Here is a 12,570-nt window from a genome sequence, read left to right on the forward strand (position 1 = left end):
TAATCAAATACCAAGTAATAAACCATATAGATTTTATATTACTTATAGGGTGTCAAACGGTACAAAATTCAGAGGCATTGTATACCTCATGGATGTTACAACACATTATCAACATAAAAGGAAGATCGTGTTCATCGGTTAATATATCGAGTCTATGGTTCAGTTTTGATCTCATCAAACCTTAATTCGAATCCGACTCAATTTTTCTTGATTGATTTAGGTAAGTTGTTTATGAATAAACACTCCTTGTTTTCCAAATATATCCAACAGATCACAACATCTCTATTGTCTCGTCGTATAATTATAAACGCCAATTGAAAAAGAAAAGTCTTGTAAAATGGAACGCCAAAATAAAATAAAATAAAAATATCAGGAATCTTATAATCAACCAACTATTACAAACTTCAGCATAACATATTCTAAAACAAAAAGGGCCACAAGCTTCCCCTAAAACTCAGGTATAGATAACCAGCACGACGGTTACCCAACCATCATAACTGAGACATGCTAAACGTACTTGAGTTGCAAATCATAAACAACCAAAATGATTGGAAGAACCTGAATGTTGCAAGTGGCGGCAACTACTTTTTTCCTATTACTACGTAATTAAGAACCATACAATTCCATATGATCACAAACCATGTGAGCCGTTCCTGATGAAAGAAAAAATGGTAACAATTAATTTTGGAGAAATATTTCCTTTTTTTTGCTTCAAAAGCTAGTCAAACATAAAAACAATTTTGATTATTTCGCAAAAATAACCTAAACCAACTGCTTCATTATTTAAAAGTAGCTATTTAATTATTTGAAGACCTTTCTATAACAAACTAATTAAGGTATTAGACAATTATTTATTAAGGACCTCATCTTTATTGATTTTTTAATTAATAAATAAATAATGTGGAAAAAACAAAATTACCCAATTCGACATGTGTAAATGATTTATAACATTGGAAAAAGATGTGACCATCCTTTTCATTTGATAATATAATCAAAATATCTATTGAAGTTGATGTATTCAATTGGTTATCAAAGTGAAGTCCAAGAGCTTGATTCATAAGTTTTATAGTTAAGGTCCTTAATTATCTTCAGTAATAAGAATGATTTCCCTTCAAAATATTAATAGTTCTGGGTGGAAAAGAAGACTGTTAAAGTAGATTCCACCAAAAGGAAACGATCAACCAAGGCAACAGGTATATGATGTAATTATATAATATCATTATGTAATTATATATACCTTGTATCTTGCAGCCCCCAGAATTTGAAATCCCGATTGTTATTCAATGTAGTACTTATTTTTGAAAGGTGCAAGTAGCTTGCCAGAATGCTGATGAATCTCACATCCAAGTTCAACCTCCATCAAACGATGGTTTTCCTTTGAGCGACTCATTAGAAAAGAAACCCTTAAATCATCACCTTCACTCAGATGCATGGGAGGATGCAAGAGGAAAACCTGTCAAATGATTAAACATATTATGAAACAAACATTATCATAAAGCAGGATAAAAGTCAAGCCATAGGTTATGGCTCAAACAAATAAATGCTACAGAGAGGAAATGCCCCATCAATCATAACGTTTGAAAGTTAAGCCTTTGCCTATCTCCCTTTCTCTACAAAATTGTATTTCAACAATAGAACAAGCACTTTAAGGGTGTGTTTGAAGCAAATTGAAGAACTACACAAGCAGAACAGCACACTACAAGTAGTTGTGCCATAACTAAACACGACGTTTTGATCTGTTAGCTGTTGGGAGATTCATGCATGGTACAAGTAGTTATGAGAGAGAAGGAGAAGAAAGAAAGGAGGAGGAGGGTTGAGGAAGAGAAGTCACAAGAAAACTACTGAGGAGAAGAAGAAAGCATCAAGTATTTAAAACTTCTGTCCTGTGCTTTCTCTTTGTTTTATCCTGTCCTATGACAATTTATGAAGTCAAATATGGAACGTGTTTGTGTTGTCCAGCCCTTAATACTTTAGCAAACCAAGCATAACCCTAAGGAAGTTAAAACAAGGAACCATCTATTCCTTCAACAGTGTTCAATTGTTATCAAAAGCAATGAACCTATATTAGAGAAAATGATAATGACAAATTATTTCATGGATAAATCAACCACCAAGAAGTTGTGATGCAGCACAAACCTGTTGGCCCCAGTGTGTACCATAATTTACACTGGGAGCTGTGGTTAACTCAATCTCTTGTTCAGCTGGATCCTCACTTCTTCCCTGGTGGATAAAAACAGGGAACATTGGGATTTATGATATTGATATATACAATTCTGTTAAAAAGGTCAGAGTAACTTACCCGAAAATGTACATCAAACCACCCTCCAAATCCACATAACTTTGTGTTATCCACGGTTATTGACATTGAAAAATCTGATCTGACTTTCTCTATGTCAGCCACCGTGGCAGTTAAACAATCAATTTCCTTTATTATACCAGCAGTTCCTACGACTTGATGTGGATGAAGGTTGTTCCACAATGATGTCTAAGGAAATCACAGCAAGCATAAATTAGTTTCATGTGTAATAAAATTTTCAATGTCATCAAATGATTTATCTTTCTATATATTATATTCTTGGTTTTTTCCGTAAATACACCTTCTCTCTCCTGCTTTTTTTCAATCTACACTGTTTTGCAATTTAATTTTCAATGTACACTACTTGAGCCTTTCTCTCTTCTTTTTGTTTTTTTTAATTTAAAATATTATAAAATATAGATATTATATTATATAATTTTTTTAATTGGTTTTAAAATTACTTATTTATTAAATTAAATTTTATAATTTTGTTTTTTAATTTTTTTAAAGAAAATGATATTATTAAATATAATTATTTTTATTCTATTATTTAATTTACTTAACATATTTTTTAAGTGAATATTTTTATTTAAAATCTGAATTTTCTAATATAATTATTTTTAATATAATTATATTACTAAATATAATTAGTTTGTTTATGTCATTAGATTTAACTATGAGAAGACTTTTTGTTTAACAACTTATTTATAGAAGAACATTATATTGCATTGTCAATAAAATACTTAAACAATTGCACTTGACTAAGGAAAAACTTATGGACATATGATAGGACAATTATTTCTGTAATGATCATCACGTTCATATTCTTGCTCGGGTGGCAGCAAAAAATAATTGCTAATTAAGTATTTTTAAAGATATTTTCAATATATTTTTTATTATAAAAAATAACTCATTTTAGCCGTTATCAGTATCATATTTTAATTTTTTTTTTCTTTTCATATCTGCAAGCCATAAATAATAAAAATATCAATTCTCGTTACTTAAGCAAAAAATAACTACTAAATAAATATTTTTAAAGATATTTTTAATATATTTTTATTTAAAGATATTTTCAATAAATATTTTTAAAGATATTTTCAATATAGCAGTTACTACTCTTTGAAATTTTATGTCTATTGTATAAGATAGATGTATCAATTATTTTTTTACTGTGCTTTTTAGTTTATTTTAATACTACTAACTAATTTTTTTATTTTTTTAATTAACGAACATAACAAACAAAATATCAACAGCACATAAATTTAACTACAACAGTACATATAAAGTAACTAAAAATTGTACTCTAATTTTATTCAATTTTTTTTATTTTTCTTTATCTGCATATTTTTAAAAAAAATAAAAAAACAAAATTATAAAATTTAATTTAATAAATAAGTAATTTTAAAACCAATTAAAAAAATCATATAATATAATATTTATATTTTATAATATTTATATTTTATAATATTTTAAATTAAAAAAAAACAAAGAGGAGAGAGAAAGTCTCAAGTAGTGTATATTGGAAATTAAGAGAAAGTGTATTTACGAAAAAATAAAAAAAACCTTATATTCTTCCATCGACTTAGCCCAATAGAAGCGAGTTTCAACGTGCTACATTTATACATCTAAGAATACCCCACAAAAATAAAAAAGAAACGGTTCAAGTTAATTTTATCACCATATATTTCAATATTATGCAATTGCATAAGGTGAAATAACCACCAATGTTGTCAAATTTGTAGATCCAACCAAGGATCTGACAAAGGAAGTAGACACATAAACATGGGATTGTAACGTAAAATGTAAGATGCCTCCTAACATATAATGTTATATTCAAGAATACCCACCAACCATACATGCATGCACACATAAAGTAACACAAAACAGTAAATTATGGTTCAAAGCATAATGGATGTGATTTGTGAACTCATACCAAGATAAAAGACTTATTAATAAACAAATGTTATAGAGTTACAACTAAAACAATAAAACTCAAAGGCTTGACCAGTAGCAGATGGCATTTTCAACATAAGAAATCTAGACAAAAACAAGGGAATGAATGGCAGACCATCAAAATAGCAGTCTCATTGTCTCAGTCAACCCTAAAAAATCAAAGGGGCTCATGAACAAATCACACAATCACATAGAAGCAGAACACTTCAGAGGCAAACAGTCACAGAAGTAGCACAGAAACACAAGCCTAGCTCCCACACAATGATGCAGTGCACAAACACAAGCACAGAGACACAGCATCCAGCCACTTACTTGCACAGAAGCCCAACGCACACTTGCTCATGGACATAAACCTTCCAAATATAGGGCCTCTTTACGTCCAAATCCAGCACCTAGTCTTGTTGTGGACCTAAATCCCTATCACTCACACACTTGCAAACTGACACAGCAAACATGGTGCCCACAACTTCATGGCAGCAAGGACTTCTGAATCAAAGAGGGTTCATTTTCAGACAATGAAAAGGCCTCAATAGGATTTCTAGAATTCGGTTTACGTTTTGGTGGGTAAAGTAATTTTTGGATCAAGGATTTTCTGCAAGAGGCTTAGCCCACTATTCATTGTTCATGTTCATGAAGGATCCTAGAAACACACAATCCCTCCACTCCCCTTTTACACTCCAGCATGCAATCCTCTCACAATCCCAGCAAAAATGAGTTCCAAGTAGTGATTAGGATCATTCAATCTAGTAAAACACATAGAATTGTGTTTGTACAAACCATCATCCAACTTCAACAATCATGACAGCAATACCAAATATAACTTTCACAAGTTACAACTGATTCACTAATTTAAAACAGATAAAGAGAGACCAATGCCAACTTAATTATAAGAACTGACAGACATCCCAACCATGATCAAAATTTTATTTCACAAAATAAATATCATTACACTTAAGGTGCACCAAAGTATACAACTTACCTGTAGATAGTATTTTCTCTGCTCCTCCGAAAAAGGCCTCGTTAAAGTGCTCATATCAACACCATAGTAGGTTTTTGTTTCATCAACAAAGTGGTGCCAATCATCCATAGTCGACTCGTAATCGCCCAATTTGTGATCTACTATCCCAGTCCGGATAGGTGCCATCCACATGCGAGCATGACTAGGATACCTGCCAAAATAGAGCCGCTTAAATAACCAATAGGTAACACCTAAAGCAACCAAAGAAATACTCATATGCACTAAAGATTTTCATAACAATTGCAATTCATAATCATAACCATACCACTTTCGTGACAAACAGTTACCTTCAGAGGCAATAACCAAATCATTTATATATTTAAGTTATCACCAATTCACCATTGGTAATGTAATGAAAAGAGCATGTTAAGCACAACATGCCAAGACAATGAGTCAACTTAAAAATAGATACAAGTATAGGACCAGAGCAAATGCATTCCTGACTCCTTTGCCTCAAGTTATAGAAAAGTTTTATATTTAAGTCACTTTCTTAGGTTTGGCACTACATTCATTGGCTAATGACTAGATTTTGAAACTAGCCCAATTCTGTTGAAAACTATAGAATATGCTGCACAGAACAAAACTGTGTCTTGTGTGTAGCTCTGGTTATAAACATGGAAACAAAAATTGAGGTGTTTAACATTTTTTTTATTAATGATTAAACTTCAAAAATTAACTGCTGCTGGTAACATTTTGCATATGCAATACAATATAGAAAAAAAAATCAAATATTTAGTGACCAAAATTACTCTAGTAGATCTCAACAAAATCCCAAAGAAAGAAGGAAATGCTGCTACATGAGGAATGAACTACATAATATCTATTTAACACAAGATAAGACCACAAATGGAAGAATAGGTAAGGAGTAATGTGCGTATCAAGAAGCCACAAAACATCAAATCAGGTAGATACATCATAATACTATTTTTTTCTCTGCTTTGTTACACCAAAACATACATCACTCCTGTTGGTTTGAGCCAGCGGTCACGAGCATTTATAACTGAATCAAACATAGATTCACGCAGAAGAAAATAACCCATCCATTCAGAGATGATCACATCAACTGCAAAAGTTATACAACAAGTCAACAACATTTAAGCCAATCAATCACAATGATATTTGACAAAGCATAATTTAGATAGAGAGGGAAAAAATCAAACAATTTTAAATTAGTCACAAAACACAGAAAGCAAGGTGCTTGTTTAGTTTAAGAAATCATTTTCCGTTTCCTATTTTAACCAATAGTTACAAAAAAAAAATCATCTTCTTTTTTACTTTATTGTTTTCAAAGATTTGTAAAGAAAATCATGAAAACACCAAAACTGTTGTTTCTTCCCCAACAAATCCTTAAAAAACAACAATGTAAAACAAATGTCATTTTTGAAATCATTAATGGACACAAGAACCGGAGACAAAAAAATGTTCTATCAAACAAACTTAACAGGTCCTAATAGTTCTAACCTTTCTCTGGCAAGGTAATTTCCTCCATCGATCCCTCAATGACCTCAACTACATCCTGGAGATTATTCGCTTTGACAAGTGCACGCGCATGTTCTGACATCTTGGTTGCTTCCACTGCATACACCTTCCTCGCACCCGCTTGTGCCGACCATATAGCAAGAATGCCACTTCCAGTCCCCACATCCAAAACAGTCTTCTCCCAAAATCAACTCACAAGTCAGCTCAAAATCATCTCTTCCACACACAAAACAAGATAACCACAAGTAACAAACAACCCTAACCAACTCAGTCAAGTTAAATCCATTTCTACAACTCTATAATTTCCATTTTAGCATCGAAGTTGGGCTCAGCAATCTAATTTCAAGATATTTTACCTCCCCATACCTTTGCATAGCAAGCAGCCTCCGGGCACTAGGGTACATTAGTTTTTTTTCACAAAAAAAAAATCATATCATGAAACCCTTTTTTATTAATTTTATAAAACAAAGCATAGATGCAGCACCAATCTCTGCTAAAAAATTGGGTATTTTCAAACCTCCATGATCCAAGGTTGATTTAATTTCCAGTTTTTACAGGAAAATAGTACTAAAGGTTCATAGAAGATGGCACATACTTAATGGAACTTACATGTTAGTAGAAGGTTAGAGGGGTAAAACGGTAATAAAATAGAAGAAGAGGGGTGAGTACCTTGCCAGCGAAGTGGCGTTTGTTTTGAAAAATGGCGTCGAAGTAAGCGTCCATGCGAACGCGGTCGGAGAGCATCTCCTTCTGGTGGTAGAGGAAAGCATAGGTGCAGAAGTAATTAGCGTAGTCGACGTCTTTGGGGACAGGGGCGCCGCCACGACCACCTGCGACAGCGTTCGCAGAGGTTCCCATGTTCACTCGCTTGCCCTTGCTCTCTGCCCTGTTCAATTTTTAGGGCAGGCTTGCTTTGGCGGCACTGCAGGGCTTTGCTTCTCTAGTCTACCCCTACTTTATACGAGTTATATATAAACCTGAAATTCAGAGAGACTGTTAGGATGGGACATTTTAAAATTTTAGGAAACTTCCAATTCAGAAAAATTAAAATTCTTGGATTTTTAAAGTCACTTGAATTTCAAATTTTTTGTTTGGATAAAATAACTTGAATTACTTATATTTTGAATTCATTATTTGAATAAAATAGTTTCAATTTATTTTATTTTTTTTATTTTTTTCTCCAATTATATTATAAAAAAAATATATTTTTTTTACAATTATAAAAATATAAATGGTCATATAAATAAAAAAAATTGTTATTATTTATAATAATTGTTTTAAAAACTTTTCAAATGCACCAAGGACATATAACTCACCACAAAAAGGACATATAATAATTGTTTCACTTTCACACCCTATGAAAAGTTTGACATAAAAAAAATTAAGCAATGTGAACCGTCCGATTAGTGAAAACCAAATATAACGGTCCTTATTTTTTCCTTGCTACCGGTAGTAAATGGATGCCTCAACTTGTGTGTCTGCTATCCCCCCACTCGCGATTGAAGTTGCAAAGCATCCCTCGACTACTGTTCTGCTTTCCCCGACATACACTACCATAGCTATGTGTCTGGTTTTTCCAGCATACAGTACCATAGCTCGCGATTTAGCGATTCAAGCTCAGGAGGCGCGGAGTTGTGTGTGAGGTTTCCCTGTTTCACCATTGAAGGTTAGCCTAGCATACCCTGGCAGAGGTGGGGATTGAAGCAGATGTTGTTTTCATTCAGTAATATTGAGTAGAGCAGTAGAGCATTGTCTTCGTCGTGGTAAAACCATCGAAGCAGAGCGTTGAGCACGATTGGAACAGAGGACTAAAGAAAGGCGAGGTTTGTGGAGCTTCCGGGGCAAATCCGCAATGAACGTTGTCCCTATCGTCGTAGGTGAATAATCTCGATAAGGGTATGTTAGTTTTTGTTTGTTCGGACTTGGTTGACGATGGTATCGTTGCAGACGTCAGTCGATTTTTGTTATTACGGTTTTTATTCGGTTGAGTTGTCCCTTATATTGAACTGGTTGTTATTATGGTTTTTTGATTGATGTTTGTTTTGCAAATTGTGTTGCCTGAATGTTGTGATGTGTTGTGTGTTGTTGTTAAGTGTTGTACTTTTGAACATGCATTGTTTTTGTATGACCAGTAGTATTGCAGTATATGTGGTAGTTTGCAAGGTCCGGATTGTGGTAAATGTGAGATTTGGATGGAGAGTATAGTGACAGTAAATGAGACGTTAAAAGAGTAAATTAGGTATTTGCTGAAAGTAGAATTATGTTTAGGATGACATCCAAAGAAGAAGGCTAAAGTGGTGAAGTATAAGTACAACCATAAGAAAATTGAAATATTAAATTGACTGTGAGAAATTTATATAGAGTAGTCGAATAGCATGCGTAATAAGAAAAAGAATCTTTCGTTGGTTGTCTAATAAGAAAGTTGGCCCCTTTAAAGGTAATGAAGAAAGAAAAATAGCATTGCTTTGATATTATGTTTGGTAGAAGATTTGTAAGGTTCGACAATGTTATTTTTGGTGTTTTGTATTCCTAAAAATGATGTGGAAAATATTAAAGATAAAGGTCATAACAGAGGATCTATGTGATTATAGGCATAGAATAAGAAAATACATGTTTGGTTACTGTAAATTTGTGTTCCAGGTTGGTAGTCCAGTCAATGTGATGTTAAGTGCATTATGTAGTGTAGTTGAATGAAGACGTGTTAATGATGGACAAATTACAGTGTTTGAAATGCATGAAGTAGGTGATGTATGTATTTGATATATTTTAAAATGTGTTGGGGTGTAGGATTTGGACGATATAATGTCAGAGTTGGAAAGTACTGATAATTTTCGTAGCTTCGTGAATGGTGATGGTGACAATGATGTTACTGAAGTGTATGAAAATGATGATGATGACCAACATGATGTCCGAGTAGAAGATGAGGAGGAGGTGGATTCAGAGTTACAAAATGACGATGATGGAGATTATGATGATTTTTGGATTCCAGGTTTGTCGAAAGAGGAATGTATCAGTATTGATAGCATGGTAGATATTAGACAGTTTGACATGAAAGAAATTAGCGATGAAGTTGTCGGCAGGTTGGATTTTGGTGATTTGGAGTTAGCGTATCAGTTCTATTGTTGGTATGCTAAAATCAGTGGTTTTTCTGTAAGGAATAGTCATATTGTTAGAAACACATGTATGGAAACACTGCAACAAACATTTGTTTGTTCATGTGCTGGTTATAGGAGATTTTCAACATCCGATACAAGGATACGATGAGAAAAAAAAAGAAACATGTGTGGTTGTGAAGCAATGTTTCGTGTTCATGTGCATTTTTGGACGGGTCGATGGTATGTGACATGTTGGAATTTTGACCACAACCATTTATTATTGGACCTAAAATTGTCATGCTTATTGTCAGGACATAAGGAAAATGTCCGCATCTGATATTATGCAAGTTGAAAATTATAGAAAAGTTGGCATTAGACCTCCGCACATGTACACAACATTTGCCAATCAATGTGGTGGATATGACAAGGTCAGGTTTATCAGGAAAGATATTTACAATGAAGAAGGGCGCATGAGGAAGCAACATAGTTCAGATGCAAGGGGTGCATTGAAGTATTTATATGATTTACGCAAGAAAGATCCAATGATGTATGTTTCGTACACCGCAGATGGAGAGTCAAGACTACAATGGTTGTTTTGGTGCGATACTGAGAGCCAATTGCTTTATGAGGTATTTGCTGACGTTCTGGCATTTGATGCCACTTACAAGAAAAATAAGTATTTGTGCCCTTTTGTTATTTTCTCTGGTGTGAACCACCATAATCAGACAATAGTTTTTGCTGCTGCTATTGTCACTAATGAGACGGAAGAAACATATGTTTGGTTGTTAGAACAGTTGTTGGTAGCAATGAAAGGAAAAGCTCCCTGTTCAATAATAACTGATGGCGGTCTGGCTATGAGGAATGCTATAACAAGAGTCATGTCAAGTGTTTTTCACAAATTGTGTGCGTGGCACTTATTGCGTAATGCATTGAGCCATGTTCGAGACAAACATGTTTTGAAATGGTTGAAGAAGCTAATGCTTGGTGATTTTGAAGTGGTCAAATTCAAAGAAAAATGGAAAGAGATGGTTGCTACGTTTGAATTGGAAGACAATACTTGGATTGCTGAACTGTATGAAAAATGGATGAAGTGGTCTACTGCCCATTTGAGGGGTTGTTTTTTTGCGGGCATACGGACAACATCTCGTTGTGAAGCCTTCCATGCACATGTTGCAAAATATGTTCATTCACGCACTAATTTAACCGATTTTGTAGAATAATTTCAAAGGTGTCTGACATATTTTCGATATAGAGTGGTTGTGGCAAATTATTCGTCAACATACGGGAATGAAGTTTTGCAAACAAATCTTCGATCTCTTGAGCGGTCTGGTGATGATTTGTTTACAAAGGAGATGTTTAAACTTTTTTAGTCGTATCTATGTAGGACTATTAAGCTAAGAGTCGTTGATTGCAAAGAGATGGTGACGTTTTCAGTTTACACGGTTGTGAAGTATTGTAGTGGAAGTGTTTGGCGTGTGTCGTATTGCCCATCAACGGTTGACTTTACATGTACTTGTATGAGAATGCAATCCATTGGTCTTCCATGCGATCACATATTGGTTGTGTTGGTTTCTTTAAATTTTATGGAGTTGCCAAGTAGTTTGATTTTGAATAGGTGGTCCAAACTTGCCACAAAACAAATGAAAGACAAATATCCGAATTTTGCAATGTATTGGGATTCCCAATTGATGGCCAGGTATGCCACTTTGGTTGAAGTTTCTAGACAAGTTTGTGTAGCCGCATACCGTGATGAAGAGGAGTATGACAAAATGTTGCATTTCCTATCCAATGAGGCTAGAAGGTTGAAGTCGAAGCAAAACACCGAACATTGTGTTGATGATAATTAGTCGCAACAACAAGATGGTGATGATTTTGATGGTATTTTAGACCCTGTTGTGGTTCGAAGTAAAGGATGCGGACAGGTCGGAATGGATGAATGTGACAGACAAAGGAGAATCCAAAAGTGTGGCCAATGTAGTGGAATTGGCCACAACAAGCGTTCTTGCACCAACCGTCCTCGAAATGGAAATGGTTGTATTTCATCCACGAACAAAGTAACAGTATGTTGCAAGCTACACATGAAAATAACTCTGAAGTGGTAATGAAGTTGTTGTTTGCCACAATTTGGTTAATTTTGATGTTATGCAGTTAATGATTACAATTTATTTTTTCTTAATGTTTGACAAAATGCTGCAGCCGTAGACACAGACATTTGTTGTTGGTAGTAGTCGTGTTGGTCCGTAATTATATTTTTGTTGTGTTGCAGAAGTGGATCGGTAATGAGTTGATGTTTGCATGAGTTCATAATTGTATATTGTATGTAGTATTGTCATAAAAATGGTCTAACATTGTTGTTGTAATACATGGCTGTGAATTTTGTTTTGCAGGATTATTGACAAAGATTGTAACTTCTGCAACCATTAAGCAATTATATAAGGGGGGTGTATTGGATTAAGATTTCAAAGGATTTTAAAAGACTTTTTTATGATTAAAAAGTCTTGTGGTATTCAATCAAGACTTTTATAAAATATAAACAAATCTTGTGGTATTCAATTAAGACAATAAAGATTTTTTTTTCAGGGCAACAAAATCTGTTGGTATTCAATTGAGATTTCTTGCCACTTTTAAAATGTCTTTTGGTATTCAAAAGTAAATAGATTTTGATGGATTCTTTTGTGGAATGGATTTTGAGAGACTTTTTAGTTAGAAATACACATAAAATACTCCTC

General features: G+C 33.7%; 1 protein-coding gene across 1 annotated transcript; it reads right to left on the reverse strand.

Moving 5' to 3' along the window:
• Positions 1–330: 330 nt before the first annotated feature.
• Positions 331–7,699, reverse strand: LOC114416705 (protein arginine N-methyltransferase PRMT10-like). Its single transcript, XM_028381680.1, has 8 exons — positions 7,416–7,699; positions 6,729–6,921; positions 6,225–6,330; positions 5,229–5,418; positions 2,300–2,485; positions 2,137–2,220; positions 1,238–1,453; positions 331–653 (listed from the first exon to the last, which is right to left on the reverse strand). Exons 1-7 carry the CDS (start codon positions 7,602–7,604, stop codon positions 1,277–1,279), a joined length of 1,125 nt encoding a protein of 374 aa, XP_028237481.1. The 5' UTR covers positions 7,605–7,699; the 3' UTR covers positions 331–653; positions 1,238–1,276.
• Positions 7,700–12,570: the final 4,871 nt, after the last annotated feature.

This window comes from Glycine soja, chromosome 6 (genome assembly GCF_004193775.1).
Source record: "Glycine soja cultivar W05 chromosome 6, ASM419377v2, whole genome shotgun sequence".
Lineage (NCBI taxonomy): Eukaryota > Viridiplantae > Streptophyta > Magnoliopsida > Fabales > Fabaceae > Glycine > Glycine soja.

What these genes read in the sequence shown, in the direction of transcription:
- LOC114416705 (XM_028381680.1), bottom strand. Translation starts at nt 7,604, where the DNA reads ATGGGAACCTCTGCGAACGCTGTCGCAGGTGGTCGTGGCGGCGCCCCT. An exon ending in AGAGAAAATACTATCTACAG is followed by an intron (nt 2,486 to 5,228) that starts GTAAGTTGTATA and finishes TGATTTCCTTAG; the next exon opens with ACATCATTGTGGAACAACCT. An exon ending in GTACACACTGGGGCCAACAG is followed by an intron (nt 1,454 to 2,136) that starts GTTTGTGCTGCA and finishes ATCATTTGACAG; the next exon opens with GTTTTCCTCTTGCATCCTCC.